General features: G+C 47.2%; 1 protein-coding gene across 1 annotated transcript in view; it reads right to left on the reverse strand.

Annotated features, from left to right (window-relative positions):
- Window positions 1–846: 846 nt before the first annotated feature.
- Window positions 847–20,169, reverse strand: part of CD86 (CD86 molecule) — a 155,170-nt gene continuing 135,847 nt past the window's right edge. The window contains exons 6-7 of the mRNA XM_063953886.1: window positions 3,467–3,524; window positions 847–2,569 (exon numbers count right to left, since the gene is read on the reverse strand). Of these exons, the coding sequence (XP_063809956.1) occupies window positions 2,518–2,569; window positions 3,467–3,524 (110 nt within the window). The 3' untranslated portion in view covers window positions 847–2,517. The remainder of the gene's footprint in view (window positions 2,570–3,466; window positions 3,525–20,169) is intronic.

Below are 20,169 nucleotides of genomic sequence, written 5' to 3' on the forward strand. Positions count from 1 at the left end.
TTGGCGGTGAATCGGCCAGTGTGTAGGGCCTATAAGATACACTCCCAGTAGGCGGCGGCTTAGCGTTTGCACTGCTGCTAAAAGCAGCTAGCGAGCGAACAACTCGGAATGAGGGCCTATGTTTAATAATGCTGCTACATTAATTTGCTGTGACCTGAGATAGAGGGTAGCAGTTGATTTACTGACGGACACAATACCGACACCCATTGACCGACAGTCAAAATACAGACATTCATTATGCCGCCATGTTCATAACGCCGACATAGTCAGAATACTGATATTTGAAATGCCGACATGCGTTTTTAAGGAATTTTTGCCCCCAAAACAGACTTGTTCATACTTTACCATCCCAGTGGACCTAGAGGGGGAACATATGCCCGAAGCATGGAGAGCGCAGTGTGCCATGCGAGGGACGCGATACACTTATACGGTGTCCATGTCGACATATGTCGACATTGACACACAAAATAAAACCTCATGTCGGTAAACAGAAAAAACTCATGTCGGTATTTTAACATGTCAGCATTTCAAATATCGCTATTCTGACTATGTCGGCATTTTGAACATGTCGTCATAGTGAATGTCTGTATTTTGACCATGTTGGATTATGACCGTCGATATTGTATCCGTCAGTAAATCATACTGAACCCGAGATAAAGGTGGATGGTCTGGATTACTGCCCATTATGAGAGCGAAATTCAAATGACTATAGGGTAGATGTATTAAACCTCGGAGAGAGATAAAGTGGAGAGAGGTAAAGTGCCAACCAATCAGATCCTGATTGTCATTTTCAAACACAGTCTGTAACATGGCAGTTAGGAGCTGATTGGTTGGTGCTTTATGAAATGATTTGTTATGTTGTTAATATATATATATATATATATATATATATATATATATATAACTAGAATAGGCAGCAGCTTAGTGGACAGGTTCCGGGTGCAATATAATATAGAACAGTGGTTCTCAAACTCGGTCCTCAGGACCCCACATGGTGCATGTTTTGCAGGTAACCCAGCAGGTGCACAGGTGTATTAATTACTCACTGACACATTTTAAAAGGTCCACAGGTGGAGCTAATTATGTCACTTGTGATACTGTGAGGAGACCTGCAAAACATGCACTGTGTGGGGTCCTGGGGACCGAGTTTGAGAACCTGTGATATAGAAAATAATACTTTGAAAACATACAGCAAAGTCTTTTTTTCACCTTATACAGATGGCGCTGCACTATCTAGTGCGGCTCCATCGCAGACGTGCACTCCCGGCAGGACTAGGCGATCCGGCACCTAGCCCCGCTACGGGAGAGCACAGAGACGCTCCCATTGTAGTGAAAGGGGTGCGTGCACGTCACGGACGCACGCGGCCCAGACACTGCAATGGGCGGCACGCACAGACACAGGCACAGACGAAGCCATCATTAGCGTGGCTCCATTTGTAGTTCTAGAACAGGGGTGGGGAACCTTTGTCCCTCCAGCGGTTGTTGAACTACACATACCAGCATGCCCTGCTACAGTTTTGCTATTTGGCCTTGCATGGCAAGCTGGGATGTATAGTTCAAAAACAGCTGGTGGGCCGCAGGTTCCCCACCCCTGTTCTAGAACAATCACTGACCTTCAAACGTTTCTATGAACATTTATGTGCGGTATCTATCTGCATAGTATATTGGCTTAAAAGAGAGAGAAAAACTAAAAATAGAATATTCTCACGCTGAAATGTTGCGGCCTGTGGGCCAATCCCTTTTCCAAAATAAAAATAACTACACAAAATAAGATTTTTGAATTATTTGTGGCTACTTTTACATTAGTTTCTGTCAAACGACAGAGATTCGTGTTACGCTCACACATTCTAACTGTGGGCCTCCCCTTACAATGGAAACGCAACAAACAACGTCACAATGTTAGAAATACGTCTGTCCTTTTTTTCCCCAAGTCCGTCACCTCATATTGACATCACAACTCCCTTTTTATAACATGACATAGCCTGAGGCAATCGAAGTGGTAGCGGCTCAAGTCATGCGACACTTTATGCTGTTTCACGAAGGCGCCAAGTTCCAGGGGTACCATCTGAATAATAGTATTCTGCGCAATGTGTATATTGTACAAACAGAGCGGGGCACGAAAGCGTCACTTTGCCGCAGGAATCCATGCAGGACATTGCAGGACAAACTTCTGACCGAAAAATGTGGGAAATTCCACAGCAAAATACCGAATGAGGTGAATAGTTGTGGAACAGTGTTAAAACTTTCGCTCATCGCCGCTTCAAGACCTAACCTGCCAGTAAAGTGCAGAATTAATTAAATAAAGCTTATGTCTGTTCCATATGGCAGGTTGGAGTGGTTTCCCTTTCTGAGATGATCCATCATTCCCTTCGCTTATCGTCCAGGAATGACGTTACCCTTCATAGCATCATAGAAAGGATTGCAGCAGAGGTTGTACTTCAGTTTGCACCTTACGGCATCAATTTTACTTCATAGGAATGGACCAAAGTTCACAACTGAATTTGTTCATAGCTTTTCTCAGGAAGACCCATTTGCTGTCTCGTTCGCTGTGGTAATCTGGGTAGGGACTCTGACAGAAAAACAAAGACAAACGTAGACTTAGAAGGGATGTATGAGTGTAAAGATGTTGCCCGTAATTTATTCCATGCACACTTCCTAACTGTCCATCTAGTAACATAAGGAAAAATGGACTGTGTTATGTATTAGAATTGCGCCATGTCCACCGCAATCCTGGCAAACCTCAGAGTTTGTGCGACCAAAACAACCGCTAATCTCCATCAACATCTGATCTGGTGTCAGTCTGCATCGCGCCTGCTAATCGCCCTCCATGGAGAACTGGCGCCTTTGTGGCTTACGCACAAGGTCAGCCGAGGTGCGGACAAGATGCCGGAACCCCAACACCATTTAGAATCCTGACGCCGGAGCTCAAAAAGGGCCAGGAAACCGACACCAGGATCCCGACTGCAGGCTTTCCGACCATAAGTATAGCCGGCGGGTTAGGTTTAGAGCTGGGTGACAGGGGGTTAGGTTTAGGCGCCAGACGGGGGGGTAGGGTTAGGCTGCTTTGGGAGTAGGTTAGGGATAAGCTGCAGGGAGGGGGGTTAGGTTAGGCACCTCCAGGGGTGTTTAAGGTCATGCACTAAGGGGGGGGGGGGATAGGGTTAGGCTGCAGGAGCAGAGGGTTAGGGTTAAGCGATAGGGAAGAGGGGAAAACAGCCCACACTCACCCCTGTCGTTCTTTCACTCATTGGGATCCTGGTGTCGGTCTTACGACCGGCTGGATCCCGTAAGTAGGCATTTCATACTGAACCCGGTCAGCCCTCGGTGACGGAGCGCTGTCTGAATGACCGCAGTAATTATCCTTTCAAGCTGTTGACCCATCTGTCAAAATACCCAAACTTTGGATTTGGCCCCTTACCTGCCCTGTGTACAAATCACTATGGAATAAGGTTATACTGATACTTACGGTTGGTTATTACCATCACTTCTTAAAGTGCGCATTTCCTCTTCTCTATGGGGGACATCTGTCAGAGAAAATAACTACAGGTTAGATATTATATGTTATAATGCACTGTGAGATAGAAAATACTGTAAAATGTAAAGTCAATTTTAATTTCAAATTTTCACTTTCCATTTAGTGTGTACTGCATATAAAGTATTACTATGTAATTGTTACAATTCAGTAGCTTATTGACTGATAACGTAACAAATATTGTCCGGAATGTAATGAAGTCCGAGTTCAGTGGCCAGGGGGGATGTCTCCTGAACTCAGAATTTTTTTTAAAGGGGCAATCATTTTGCAAAGCATAATTTGTAAATGATTGCCCCTTTAAAAAAATGTCCGCGTTGGGCCGGCATCCCACACTGCCGCTGAACTCAGTCTTTATTACATCCCGCCCCTTGTGTTTTTACTAATAGAGGTTGAGTCTCCCATATCCAAAAATCCTATATCCAAAATATTCTGAAATCCAAAATTTCTTGAGCCAGACTGAGATAGTGACCCTTTACTTTCTGATGGATCAATGGGGGTAATTCTGAGTTGATCACAGCAGGATTTTTGTTAGCAGTTGGGCAAAACCATGGCCCTCATTCCGAGTTGTTAGCTCGCAAGCTGCTTTTAGCAGCTTTGCACACGCTAAGCCGCCGCCTACTGGGAGTGAATCTTAGCTTCTTAAAATTGCGACCGACAGATTCGCAATATTGCGATTAGACCTCTCTTAGCAGTTTCTGAGTAGCTCCGGACTTACTCTGCCATTGCGATCAGTTCAGTCAGTGTCGTTTCTGGTTTGACCTCACAAACACACCCAGCATTTACTCAGGCACTCCCCCGTTTCTCCAGCCACTCCCGTGTTTTTCCCAGAAACGGTAGCGTTTTTTCACACACACCCATAAAACGGTCAGTTTGCGCCAGAAACACCCACTTCCTGTCAATCACATTACGATCACCAGAACGAAGAAAAACCCTCGTAATGTCGTGAGTAAAATACCTAACTGCATAGCAAATTTACTTGGCGCAATCGCACTGCGGACATTGCGCATGTGCAGTTAGCGAAAAATCGCAAAACAACGAAAATCGTCTACGAGCGAACAACTCGGAATGACCACCCATGTGCACTGCAGGGGGGGGCAGATATAACATGTGCAGAAAGAGTTAGATTTGGGTGGGTTATTTTGTTTCTGTGCAGGGGAAATACTGGCTGCTTTATTTTGACACTGCAATTTAGATTGCAGATTGAACACATCACACCCAAATCTAACTCTCTCTGCACATGTTACATCTGCCCCCCCTGCAGTGCACATGGGTGGTCATTCCGAGTCGTTCGCTCGGTAAATTTCATCGCATCGCAGCGATTTTCCGCTTAGTGCGCATGCGCAATGTCCGCACTGCGACTGCGCCAAGTATTTTTGCTATGAAGTTAGTATGTTTACTCACGGCTTTTTCATCGCTCAGGCGATCGTAGTGTGATTGACAGGAAATGGGTGTTTCTGGGCGGAAACAGGCCGTTTTATGGGCGTCTGGGAAAAAACGCTACCGTTTCCGGAAAAAAATGCAGGAGTGGCTGGAGAAACGGGGGAGTGTCTGGGCAAACGCTGGGTGTGTTTGTGACGTCAAACCAGGAACGACAAGCACTGAACTGATTGCAGATGCCGAGTAAGTCTGAAGCTACTCAGAAACTGCTAAGTAGTTTGTAATCGCAATATTGCGAATACATCGTTCGCAATTTTAAGAAACTAAAATGCACTCCCAGTAGGCGGCGGCTTAGCGTGTGCAATGCTGCTAAAATCGCCTTGCGAGCGAACAACTTGGAATGACCTCCATGGTTTTGCCCAACTGCTAACAAAATTCCTGCTGCGATCAACTTGGAATTACCGCAGTGTACACGAACTGTTTCATGCACAAAATGATTACAAATATTGTATAAAACTACCTGCAGGCGCTGTGTATAAGGTGTACATGAAACATAAATGCATGCTGTGTTTGGACTTGGGGACAATCCCCAAGATAGCTCATTAAAATATTCCAAACTACGGATGAATCCGATAGCCAGAATACATTTTGGATATGGGATTCTCCGCCTGTATTTCACAGCCACTGACACAAATGATACTGACAAAATGGCTGGAATTCAGAAGAAAATGGTTCTTACAAAAATAAATAGTGTTTTTTAAAGGCTTTTTAAAAAATTGCTTAAAATGACACAAATATACACTAATACCCCTTTTCAGGGTCAGATTCAGGGTCTCGTGGGCCTGGTGCTAAAAATGTTCAAGGGCCTATTACGAGAAACAGAGGGGGTGTGACCAATACTGTGTGGGCGTGGCCAGTTTCATGTAGACATGTAGTCCCTGTACACTATCAGTCTCCCTAAATATGTAAAAGTACAAAAAATGCATCATTTTTGTGTGGAAAATAGAAATACAATTTAATGTTATGATTTATGTTCGACTGTGTGGCCAGCTGTGCAGCTGGTGGCTGGTCGTCATTATGCTGTCATGATGATGGGCCTATTTTTATGTGGAGGCCTGGAGCTGTAGCTCCATCCGCCTCATTGTTAATCTGGCCCTGCCCCTTTTAGACCTATTTTAGCGGGCCGCACCGGGGAGCCTGACACGGGACCTTCCCAGGCGTGACCCGCCTCAGGCCCCTCACCGTTGCATATTGCCGGGTTGGTGAGGTCAGCGGTGACACAGCGGGGGCATGATCTCCAAACAGCGACGGTACCTACACTGTGAACAGGAGCCAAATCGATTGCTAGGTTGAACCCGTATTCAGCCCTGCAAACTACCTGAGTTGGAATACCGGGCACTCGACCCGGATTATTCCAACTGGGCCATTTTACACCACACAGCAACACGGGGTATGTACGCTCATGTGCAATGACCCGTGTTATAAGATGGCGGTGGAAAAGAGGTATTATGGGCATTTCTAAGTAGAGCATTTATTTAGCAAAAAAAAACACTTTTCTATCATTTTCCACTGTTTTAGAAAAATACTAATAAGTCATTTGACACAATTTAAGAACCACAAATACTTTTATTATGGCCACTAATAGACTTCTGTACTGTTATCTAATATTAGTTTGTCTTTTTTGGGGTACAGGCAGATTTCCCCATTTTCACCTACACTTAACACGTGAAAAACCAGCAAGACCTATCAGGTTAAATACTTAACATCCATTTTCTAATTGGATTGCACGATAAGATAACACCCGATAGCAGGCGAGAAGTGAAATTAACGGCAATGGACCTAATTCAGATCTGTTCGCTCGCTAGGTATTTTTTGCAGCGCTGCGATCAGATAGTCGACGCCCATAGGGGAGTGTATTTTTGCTTTGCAAGTGTGCAGCCGAGCACTACCAAAAAGTTTTGTGCAGTTGAGTTGTCCAAAACTTACCCAGACGCTGTGATCACTTCAGCCTGTCAGGTCAGACACGCACCCTGCAAACGCTTGGACACCGCTGCGTTTTCCAACCACTCCCAGAAAACGGTCAGTTGACACCCACAAACGCCTTTTCTCCTTGCGATCGGCTGTGCGAATGGATTCTTCATAAAACCCATCACACAGCAACGATCCGCTTTGCACCCGTACAACGCGCTTGCGTATTGTGGTGCATACGCATGCGCAGTTCTGACCTGATCGCAGCACAGCGAAAAAAATCTAGAGTGTGATCAGGTCTGAATGATATAAATATAACACTTTATCACCTCTAATTGAATTAACCCCTTAATGATCCTGCTAAATAGTGAAATGCTTCCATTTAACACAGGGGTGGGGAATCTCCGGCCGTTTGGTCCGGCCCATCAGGTTGTGTCAGTGAGACACGCTGCCGCTCAGTCGGGCGGCAGCGTGTCTCAGCTGTCAGAGCAGAGAGACGGAGGAGAGCGCGGCTGTAGAATGGGACCAGCGGCGTGTAGTACTTCAAAGTTCAAACCAGCCGCCGGTCCGTGAGCCATTCAGAGCTCGCGGACCGGCAGCCAATCAGTAGCCGCGGCTGCCGGTCCGCGAGCTCTGATTGGCTCTCGAACCGGCGGCTGATTTGAAGTACTACACGCTGCCGCTTTCACCCGACAGCCTCGCTCTCCTCGGTAAGCAGCACGGAGGGCATTTGTATACCTGGCACTGTGGGGGCTGTATACCTGGCACTGTGGGGGCTGTATACCTGGCACTGTGAGGGGCATTTGTATACCTGGCACTGTGGGGGCTGTATACCTGGCACTGTGGGGGGCATTTGTATACCTGGCACTGTGGGGGCTGTATACCTGGCACTGTGGGGGGTATTTGTATAGCTGGCACTGTGGGGGAATCTGTATACCTGGCACTGTGGGGGAATCTGTATACCTGGCACTGTGGGGGAATCTGTATACCTGGCACTGTGGGGGAATCTGTATACCTGGCACTGTGGGGGGTATTTGTATACCTGGCACTGTGGGGGGTATTTGTATACCTGGCACTGTGGGGGGCATTTGTATACCTGGCACTGTGGGGGGCATTTGTATACCTGGCACTGTGGGGGAATCTGTATACCTGGCACTGTGGGGGGTATTTGTATACCTGGCACTGTGAGGGGCATTTTTATACCTGGCACTGTGGGGGCATCTGTATACCTGGCACTGTGAGGGGCATCTGTATACCTGGCACTGTGAGGGGCATTTGTATACCTGGCACTGTGGGGGCAATTGTGGATCTGGCACCGCACTATTGGGGGCATATGTGTATCACGTCCCATTTTAACTGGCCACACCCATTTTTTTGGCGCATGCGCGCCTCCGGCGCGCACACACAGTAACTCTAAGGGGCAGACCTACTGGGGGGCAGGGTAATTTTTTAAGTTGAAAATTTTTGTATGGCCCCCGAAGGATTTTATAAATATCCAAATGGCCCTCGGTAGAAAAAAGGTTCCCCACCCCTGATTTAACAAGTAAAACAGTTTGAAACAACACCGCTCTGACGTGAGAAGGTATCCGGGGCCTAATTCAGACCTGATCGTAGCTGCAATTTTGTTAGCAGATGGGCAAAACATTGGCCCTCATTCCGAGTTAATTGCTCGCTAGCTACTTCTAGCAGCCATGCAAATGCGTAGTCGCCACCCACGGCGGAGTGTATTTTTGCTTTGAAAGTGTGCGAACGCCTGTACAGCCGAGCGATACAAAAACATTTTGTGCAAAACTAGTCCAGTCCTGTAGTTACTTATCCTGTGCGATGACTGCTGCGACGAAGGTCCCAGAATTGACATCGGACACCCGCCCTGCAAAGGCCTGGACACGCCTGCGTTTTTCCAAACACTCCCAGAAAATGGTCAGTTTAGACTAGAGATGAGCGCCTGAAATTTTTCGGGTTTTGTGTTTTGGTTTTGGGTTCGGTTCCGCGGCCGTGTTTTGGGTTCGACCGCGTTTTGGCAAAACCTCACCGGTTTTTTTTTGTCGGATTCGGGTGTGTTTTGGATTCGGGTGTTTTTTTCAAAAAACACTAAAAAACAGCTTAAATCATAGAATTTGGGGGTCATTTTGATCCCAAAGTATTATTAACCTCAAAAACCATATTTTACACTCATTTTCAGTCTATTCTGAACACCTCACACCTCACAATATTATTTTTAGTCCTAAAATTTGCACCGAGGTCGCTGTGTGAGTAAGATAAGCGACCCTAGTGGCCGACACAAACACCGTGCCAATCTAGGAGTGGCACTGCAGTGTCACGCAGGATGTCCCTTCCAAAAAACCCTCCCCAAACAGCACATGACGCAAAGAAAAAAAGAGGCGCAATGAGGTAGCTGACTGTGTGAGTAAGATAAGCGACCCTAGTGGCCGACACAAACACCGGGCCCATCTAGGAGTGGCACTGCAGTGTCACGCAGGATGTCCCTTCCAAAAAACCCTCCCCAAACAGCACATGACGCAAAGAAAAAAAGAGGCGCAATGAGGTAGCTGTGTGAGTAAGATAAGCGACCCTAGTGGCCGACACAAACACCGGGCCCATCTAGGAGTGGCACTGCAGTGTCACACAGGATGTCCCTTCCAAAAAACCCTCCCCAAACAGCACATGACGCAAAGAAAAAAAGAGGCGCAATGAGGTAGCTGACTGTGTGAGTAAGATAAGCGACCCTAGTGGCCGACACAAACACCGGGCCCATCTAGGAGTGGCACTGCAGTGTCACGCAGGATGTCCCTTCCAAAAAACCCTCCCCAAACAGCACATGACGCAAAGAAAAAAAGAGGCGCAATGAGGTAGCTGACTGTGTGAGTAAGATAAGCGACCCTAGTGGCCGACACAAACACCGGGCCCATCTAGGAGTGGCACTGCAGTGTCACGCAGGATGTCCCTTCCAAAAAACCCTCCCCAAACAGCACATGACGCAAAGAAAAAAAGAGGCGCAATGAGGTAGCTGACTGTGTGAGTAAGATAAGCGACCCTAGTGGCCGACACAAACACCGGGCCCATCTAGGAGTGTCACTGCAGTGTCACGCAGGATGTCCCTTCCAAAAAACCCTCCCCAAACAGCACCTGACGCAAAGAAAAAAAGAGGCGCAATGAGGTAGCTGACTGTGTGAGTAAGATAAGCGACCCTAGTGGCCGACACAAACACCGGGCCCATCTAGGAGTGGCACTGCAGTGTCACGCAGGATGTCCCTTCCAAAAAACCCTCCCCAAACAGCACATGACGCAAAGAAAAAAAGAGGCGCAATGAGGTAGCTGTGTGAGTAAGATAAGCGACCCTAGTGGCCGACACAAACACCGGGCCCATCTAGGAGTGGCACTGCAGTGTCACGCAGGATGTCCCTTCCAAAAAACCCTCCCCAAACAGCACATGACGCAAAGAAAAATAAAAGAAAAAAGAGGTGCAAGATGGAATTGTCCTTGGGCCCTCCCACCCTTATGTTGTATAAACAGGACATGCACACTTTAACCAACCCATCATTTCAGTGACAGGGTCTGCCACACGACTGTGACTGAAATGACGGGTTGGTTTGGACCCCCACCAAAAAAGAAGCAATTAATCTCTCCTTGCACAAACTGGCTCTACAGAGGCAAGATGTCCACCTCATCATCATCCTCCGATATATCACCGTGTTGTACATCCCCCTCCTCACAGATTATCAATTCGTCCCCACTGGAATCCACCATGTCAGCTCCCTGTGTACTTTGTGGAGGCAATTGCTGCTGGTCAATGTCTCCGCGGAGGAATTGATTATAATTCATTTTAATGAACATCATCTTCTCCACATTTTCTGGATGTAACCTCGTACGCCGATTGCTGACAAGGTGAGCGGCGGCACTAAACACTCTTTCGGAGTACACACTTGTGGGAGGGCAACTTAGGTAGAATAAAGCCAGTTTGTGCAAGGGCCTCCAAATTGCCTCTTTTTCCTGCCAGTATAAGTACGGACTGTGTGACGTGCCTACTTGGATGCGGTCACTCATATAATCCTCCACCATTCTATCAATGGTGAGAGAATCATATGCAGTGACAGTAGACGACATGTCCGTAATGGTTGTCAGGTCCTTCAGTCCGGACCAGATGTCAGCATCAGCAGTCGCTCCAGACTGCCCTGCATCACCGCCAGCGGGTGGGCTCGGAATTCTGAGCCTTTTCCTCGCACCCCCAGTTGCGGGAGAATGTGAAGGAGGAGATGTTGACAGGTCGCGTTCCGCTTGACTTGACAATTTTCTCACCAGCAGGTCTTTGAAACCCAGCAGACTTGTGTGCGCCGGAAAGAGAGATCCAAGGTAGGTTTTAAATCTAGGATCGAGCACGGTGGCCAAAATGTAGTGCTCTGATTTCAACAGATTGACCACCCGTGAATCCTTGTTAAGCGAATTAAGGGCTCCATCCACAAGTCCCACATGCCTAGCGGAATCGCTCTGTCTTAGCTCCTCCTTCAATGTCTCCAGCTTCTTCTGCAAAAGCCTGATGAGGGGAATGACCTGACTCAGGCTGGCAGTGTCTGAACTGACTTCACGTGTGGCAAGTTCAAAGGGCATCAGAACCTTGCACAACGTTGAAATCATTCTCCACTGCGCTTGAGACAGGTGCATTCCACCTCCTATATCGTGCTCAGTTGTATAGGCTTGAATGGCCTTTTGCTGCTCCTCCAACCTCTGAAGCATATAGAGGGTTGAATTCCACCTCGTTACCACCTCCTGCTTCAGATGATGGCAGGGCAGGTTCAGGCGTTTTTGGTGGTGCTCCAGTCTTCTGTACGTGCTGCCTGTACGCCGAAAGTGTCCCGCAATTTTTCTGGCCACCGCCAGCATCTCTTGCACGCCCCTGTCGTTTTTAAAAAAATTCTGCACCACCAAATTCAAGGTATGTGCAAAACATGGGACGTGCTGGAATTTGCCCAGATGTAATGCACGCACAATATTGCTGGCGTTGTCCGATGCCACAAATCCACAGGAGAGTCCAATTGGGGTAAGCCATTCCGCGATGATCTTCCTCAGTTGCCGTAAGAGGTTTTCAGCTGTGTGCGTATTCTGGAAACCGGTGATACAAAGCGTAGCCTGCCTAGGAAAGAGTTGGCGTTTGCGAGATGCTGCTACTGGTGCCGCCGCTGCTGTTCTTGCGGCGGGAGTCCATACATCTACCCAGTGGGCTGTCACAGTCATATAGTCCTGACCCTGCCCTGCTCCACTTGTCCACATGTCCGTGGTTAAGTGGACATTGGGTACAACTGAATTTTTTAGGACACTGGTGAGTCTTTTTCTGAGGTCCGTGTACATTTTCGGTATCGCCTGCCTAGAGAAGTGGAACCTAGATGGTATTTGGTAACGGGGGCACACTGCCTCAATAAAATGTCTAGTTCCCTGTGAACTAACGGCGGATACCGGACGCACGTCTAACACCAACATAGTTGTCAAGGCCTCAGTTATCCGCTTTGCAGCAGGATGACTGCTGTGATATTTCATCTTCCTCGCAAAGGACTGTTGAACAGTCAATTGCTTACTGGAAGTAGTACAAGCGGGCTTACGACTTCCCCTCTGGGATGACCATCGACTCCCAGCAGCAACAACAGCAGCGCCAGCAGCAGTAGGCGTTACACGCAAGGATGCATCGGAGGAATCCCAGGCAGGAGAGGAATCGTCAGAATTGCCAGTGACATGGCCTGCAGGACTATTGGCATTCCTGGGGAAGGAGGAAATTGACACTGAGGGAGTTGGTGGTGGGGTGGTTTGCGTGAGCTTGGTTACAAGAGGAAGGGATTTACTGGTCAGTGGACTGCTTCCGCTGTCGGCCCAAGTTTTTGAACTTGTCACTGACTTATTATGAATGCGCTGCAGGTGACGTATAAGGGAGGATGTTCCGAGGTGGTTAACGTCCTTACCCCTACTTATTACAGCTTGACAAAGGGAACACACGGCTTGACACCTGTTGTCCGCATTTCTGGTGAAATACTTCCACACCGAAGAGCTGATTTTTTTGGTATTTTCACCAGGCATGTCAACGGCCATATTCCTCCCACGGACAACAGGTGTCTCCCCGGGTGCCTGACTTAAACAAACCACCTCACCATCAGAATCCTCCTGGTCAATTTCCTCCCCAGCGCCAGCAACACCCATATCCTCCTCATCCTGGTGTACTTCAACACTGACATCTTCAATCTGACTATCAGGAACTGGACTGCGGGTGCTCCTTCCAGCACTTGCGGGGAGCGTGCAAATGGTGGAAGGCGCATGCTCTTCACGTCCAGTGTTGGGAAGGTCAGGCATCGCAACCGACACAATTGGACTCTCCTTGTGGATTTGGGATTTCGAAGAATGCACAGTTCTTTGCTGTGCTGCTTTTGCCAGCTTGAGTCTTTTCATTTTTCTAGCGAGAGGCTGAGTGCTTCCATCCTCATGTGAAGCTGAACCACTAGCCATGAACATAGGCCAGGGCCTCAGCCGTTCCTTGCCACTCCGTGTGGTAAATGGCATATTGGCAAGTTTACGCTTCTCCTCCGACAATTTTATTTTAGGTTTTGGAGTCCTTTTTTTTCTGATATTTGGTGTTTTGGATTTGACATGCTCTGTACTATGACATTGGGCATCGGCCTTGGCAGACGACGTTGCTGGCATTTCATCGTCTCGGCCATGACTAGTGGCAGCAGCTTCAGCACGAGGTGGAAGTGGATCTTGATCTTTCCCTAATTTTGGAACCTCAACATTTTTGTTCTCCATATTTTATAGGCAGAACTAAAAGGCACCTCAGGTAAACAATGGAGATGGATGGATTGGATACTAGTATACAATTATGGACGGACTGCCACGGTTAGGTGGTATAAAAAAACCACGGTTAGGTGGTATATAATACAATTATGGATGGACGGACTGCCTGCCGAGTTCCGACACAGAGGTAGCCACAGCCGTGAACTACCGCACTGTACACTGGTTGATAAAGAGATAGTAGTATACTCGTAACTAGTATGACGACGGTATAAAGAAAGAAAAAAAAACCACGGTTAGGTGGTATATATTATAATACAATTATGGATGGACGGACTGCCTGCCGAGTGCCGACACAGAGGTAGCCACAGCCGTGAACTACCGCACTGTACACTGGTTGATAAAGAGATAGTAGTATACTCGTAACAACTAGTATGACGACGGTATAAAGAAAGAAAAAAAAACCACGGTTAGGTGGTATATATTATAATACAATTATGGATGGACGGACTGCCTGCCGAGTGCCGACACAGAGGTAGCCACAGCCGTGAACTACCGCATTGTACACTGGTTGATAAAGAGATAGTAGTATACTCGTAACAACTAGTATGACGACGGTATAAAGAAAGAAAAAAAAACCACGGTTAGGTGGTATATAATACAATTATGGATGGACGGACTGCCTGCCGAGTTCCGACACAGAGGTAGCCACAGCCGTGAACTACCGCACTGTACACTGGTTGATAAAGAGATAGTAGTATACTCGTAACAACTAGTATGACGACGGTATAAAGAAAGAGAAAAAAACCACGGTTAGGTGGTATATAATACAATTATGGATGGACGGACTGCCTGCCGAGTTCCGACACAGAGGTAGCCACAGCCGTGAACTACCGCACTGTACACTGGTTGATAAAGAGATAGTAGTATACTCGTAACAACTAGTATGACGACGGTATAAAGAAAGAGAAAAAAACCACGGTTAGGTGGTATATAATACAATTATGGATGGACGGACTGCCTGCCGAGTTCCGACACAGAGGTAGCCACAGCCGTGAACTACCGCACTGTACACTGGTTGATAAAGAGATAGTAGTATACTCGTAACAACTAGTATGACGACGGTATAAAGAAAGAGAAAAAAACCACGGTTAGGTGGTATATAATACAATTATGGATGGACGGACTGCCTGCCGAGTTCCGACACAGAGGTAGCCACAGCCGTGAACTACCGCACTGTACACTGGTTGATAAAGAGATAGTAGTATACTCGTAACAACTAGTATGACGACGGTATAAAGAAAGAGAAAAAAACCACGGTTAGGTGGTATATAATACAATTATGGATGGACGGACTGCCTGCCGAGTTCCGACACAGAGGTAGCCACAGCCGTGAACTACCGCACTGTACACTGGTTGATAAAGAGATAGTAGTATACTCGTAACAACTAGTATGACGACGGTATAAAGAAAGAAAAAAAAACCACGGTTAGGTGGTATATAATACAATTATGGATGGACGGACTGCCTGCCGAGTGCCGACACAGAGGTAGCCACAGCCGTGAACTACCGCACTGTACACTGGTTGATAAAGAGATAGTAGTATACTCGTAACAACTAGTATGACGACGGTATAAAGAAAGAGAAAAAAACCACGGTTAGGTGGTATATAATACAATTATGGATGGACGGACTGCCTGCCGAGTTCCGACACAGAGGTAGCCACAGCCGTGAACTACCGCACTGTACACTGGTTGATAAAGAGATAGTAGTATACTCGTAACAACTAATATGACGACGGTATAAAGAAAGAAAAAAAAACCACGGTTAGGTGGTATATAATACAATTATGGATGGACGGACTGCCTGCCGAGTTCCGACACAGAGGTAGCCACAGCCGTGAACTACCGCACTGTACACTGGTTGATAAAGAGATAGTAGTATACTCGTAACTAGTATGACGACGGTATAAAGAAAGAAAAAAAAACCACGGTTAGGTGGTATATATTATAATACAATTATGGATGGACGGACTGCCTGCCGAGTGCCGACACAGAGGTAGCCACAGCCGTGAACTACCGCACTGTACACTGGTTGATAAAGAGATAGTAGTATACTCGTAACAACTAGTATGACGACGGTATAAAGAAAGAAAAAAAAACCACGGTTAGGTGGTATATATTATAATACAATTATGGATGGACGGACTGCCTGCCGAGTGCCGACACAGAGGTAGCCACAGCCGTGAACTACCGCACTGTACAATGGTTGATAAAGAGATAGTAGTATACTCGTAACAACTAGTATGACGACGGTATAAAGAAAGAAAAAAAAACCACGGTTAGGTGGTATATAATACAATTATGGATGGACGGACTGCCTGCCGAGTTCCGACACAGAGGTAGCCACAGCCGTGAACTACCGCACTGTACACTGGTTGATAAAGAGATAGTAGTATACTCGTAACAACTAGTATGATGACGGTATAAAGAAAGAAAAAAAAACCACGGTTAGGTGGTATATATTATAATACAATTATGGATGGACGGACTGCCTGCCGAGTGCCGACACAGAGGTAGCCACAGCCGTGAACTACCGCACTGTACACTGGTTGATAAAGAGATAGTAGTATACTCTTAACAACTAGTATGACGACGGTATAAAGAAAGAAAAAAAAACCACGGTTAGGTGGTATATAATACAATTATGGATGGACGGACTGCCTGCCGAGTGCCGACACAGAGGTAGCCACAGCCGTGAACTACCGCACTGTACACTGGTTGATAAAGAGATAGTAGTATACTCGTAACAACTAGTATGACGACGGTATAAAGAAAGAAAAAAAAACCACGGTTAGGTGGTATATAATACAATTATGGATGGACGGACTGCCTGCCGAGTGCCGACACAGAGGTAGCCACAGCCGTGAACTACCGCACTGTACTGTGTCTGCTGCTAATATAGACTGGTTGATAAAGAGATAGTATACAATACTACTAATATACTGGTGGTCAGGTCACTGGTCACTCACTAGTCACACTGGCAGTGGCACTCCTGCAGCAAAAGTGTGCACTGTTTAATTTTAATATAATATTATTATCATGTACTCCTGGCTCCTGCTATAACAACCTGCAGTGCTCCCCAGTCTCCCCCACAATTATAAGCTTTATATTATACATTGATGTGCAGCACACTGGGCTGAGCAGTGCACACAGACTGAGTCACTGTGTGTGTCTCTTTTTTTTTAGGCAGAGAACGGATATATTAAATAAAACAAACAACTGCACTGTCTCTGGTGGTCACTGGTCACTGTGGTCGTCAGTCACTAAACTCTGTCTGCACTCTCTTCTAATCTACAGTATCACAGCAATCTCTCTCTCTCTCTCTCTTCTAATCTAAATGGAGAGGACGCCAGCCACGTCCTCTCCCTATCAATCTCAATGCACGTGTGAAAATGGCGGCGACGCGCGGCTCCTTATATAGAATCCGAGTCTCGCGAGAATCCGATAGCGTCATGATGACGTTCGGGCGCGCTCGGGTTAACCGAGCAAGGCGGGAAGATCCGAGTCGCTCGGACCCGTGAAAAAAAAGGTGAAGTTCGTGCGGGTTCGGATTCAAAGAAACCGAACCCGCTCATCTCTAGTTTAGACACACATATACGCCCTCTTCCTGTCAATCTCCTTGCGATCGGCTGTGCGAATGGAATCAGCACTAGATCCAGTGCACAGCAGTGATGCTCTTTGTGCCCGTACGACGCGCGTGTGCATTGCGTTACATACGTATGCGCAGTTTTGCAATTTTTTTGTACCTGATCGCGGCGCTGCAAAAATCGGCAGTGAGCGATCAAGTTTGAGTGACCCCCCATGTGCACTGCAGGGGAGGCAGATGTAACATGTGCAGGGAGAGTTAGATTTGGGTGGGTTATATTGTTTCTGTGCAGGGTAAATACTAGAGATGAGCGCCGGAAATTTTTCGGGTTTTGTGTTTTGGTTTTGGGTTCGGTTCCGCGGCCGTGTTTTGGGTTCGACCGCGTTTTGGCAAAACCTCACCGAATTTTTTTTGTCGGATTCGGGTGTGTTTTGGATTCGGGTGTTTTTTTAAAAAAACCCTAAAAAACAGCTTAAATCATAGAATTTGGGGGTAATTTTGATCCCAAAGTATTATTAACCTCAAAAAACATAATTTACACTCATTTTCAGCCTATTCTGAACACATCACACCTCACAATATTATTTTTAGTCCTAAAATTTGCACCGAGGTCGCTGTGTGAGTAAGATAAGCGACCCTAGTGGCCGACACAAACACCGGGCCCATCTAGGAGTGGCACTGCAGTGTCACGCAGGATGGCCCTTCCAAAAAACCCTCCCCAAACAGCACATGACGCAAAGAAAAAAAGAGGCGCAATGAGGTAGCTGACTGTGTGAGTAAGATTAGCGACCCTAGTGGCCGACACAAACACCGGGCACATCTAGGAGTGGCACTGCAGTGTCACGCAGGATGTCCCTTCCAAAAAACCCTCCCCAAACAGCACATGACGCAAAGAAAAAAAGAGGCGCAATGAGGTAGCTGTGTGAGTAAGATTAGCGACCCTAGTGGCCGACACAAACACCGGGCCCATCTAGGAGTGGCACTGCAGTGTCACGCAGGATGTCCCTTCCAAAAAACCCTCCCCAATCAGCACATGATGCAAAGAAAAAGAAAAGAAAAAAGAGGTGCAAGATGGAATTATCCTTGGGCCCTCCCACCCACCCTTATGTTGTATAAACAAAACAGGACATGCACACTTTAACCAACCCATCATTTCAGTGACAGGGTCTGCCACACGACTGTGACTGATATGACGGGTTGGTTTGGACCCCCCCCAAAAAAGAAGCAATTAATCTCTCCTTGCACAAACTGGCTCTACAGAGGCAAGATGTCCACCTCATCTTCACCCTCCGATATATCACCGTGTACATCCCCCTCCTCACAGATTATCAATTCGTCCCCACTGGAATCCACCATCTCAGCTCCCTGTGTACTTTGTGGAGGCAATTGCTGCTGGTCAATGTCTCCGCGGAGGAATTGATTATAATTCATTTTAATGAACATCATCTTCTCCACATTTTCTGGATGTAACCTCGTACGCCGATTGCTGACAAGGTGAGCGGCGGCACTAAACACTCTTTCGGAGTACACACTTGTGGGAGGGCAACTTAGGTAGAATAAAGCCAGTTTGTGCAAGGGCCTCCAAATTGCCTCTTTTTCCTGCCAGTATAAGTACGGACTGTGTGACGTGCCTACTTGGATGCGGTCACTCATATAATCCTCCACCATTCTATCAATGTTGAGAGAATCATATGCAGTGACAGTAGACGACATGTCCGTAATCGTTGTCAGGTCCTTCAGTCCGGACCAGATGTCAGCATCAGCAGTCGCTCCAGACTGCCCTGCATCACCGCCAGCGGGTGGGCTCGGAATTCTGAGCCTTTTCCTCGCACCCCCAGTTGCGGGAGAATGTGAAGGAGGAGATGTTGACAGGTCGCGTTCCGCTTGACTTGACAATTTTGTCACCAGCAGGTCTTTCAACCCCAGCAGACCTGTGTCTGCCGGAAAGAGAGATCCAAGGTAGGCTTTAAATCTAGGATCGAGCACGGTGGCCAAAATGTAGTGCTCTGATTTCAACAGATTGACCACCCGTGAATCCTTGTTAAGCGAATTAAGGGCTGCATCCACAAGTCCCACATGCCTAGCGGAATCGCTCCGTGTTAGCTCCTCCTTCAATGCCTCCAGCTTCTTCTGCAAAAGCCTGATGAGGGGAATGACCTGACTCAGGCTGGCAGTGTCTGAACTGACTTCACGTGTGGCAAGTTCAAAGGGCATCAGAACCTTGCACAACGTTGAAATCATTCTCCACTGCACTTGAGACAGGTGCATTCCACCTACTATATCGTGCTCAATTGTATAGGCTTGAATGGCCTTTTGCTGCTCCTCCAACCTCTGAAGCATATAGAGGGTTGAATTCCACCTCGTTACCACTTCTTGCTTCAGATGATGGCAGGGCAGGTTCAGTAGTTTTTGGTGGTGCTCCAGTTTTCTGTACGTGGTGCCTGTACGCCGAAAGTGTCCCGCAATTCTTCTGGCCACCGACAGCATCTCTTGCACGCCCCTGTCGTTTTTTAAAAAATTCTGCACCACCAAATTCAAGGTATGTGCAAAACATGGGACGTGCTGGAATTGGCCCAGATTTAATGCACACACAATATTGCTGGCGTTGTCCGATGCCACAAATCCACAGGAGAGTCCAATTGGGGTAAGCCATTCCGCGATGATCTTCCTCAGTTGCCGTAAGAGGTTTTCAGCTGTGTGCGTATTCTGGAAAGCGGTGATACAAAGCGTAGCCTGCCTAGGAAAGAGTTGGCGTTTGCGAGATGCTGCTACTGGTGCCGCCGCTGCTGTTCTTGCGGCGGGAGTCCATACATCTACCCAGTGGGCTGTCACAGTCATATAGTCCTGACCCTGCCCTGCTCCACTTGTCCACATGTCCG

Source organism: Pseudophryne corroboree, chromosome 2 (assembly GCF_028390025.1).
Source record: "Pseudophryne corroboree isolate aPseCor3 chromosome 2, aPseCor3.hap2, whole genome shotgun sequence".
Taxonomy (NCBI): Eukaryota; Metazoa; Chordata; class Amphibia; order Anura; family Myobatrachidae; genus Pseudophryne; species Pseudophryne corroboree.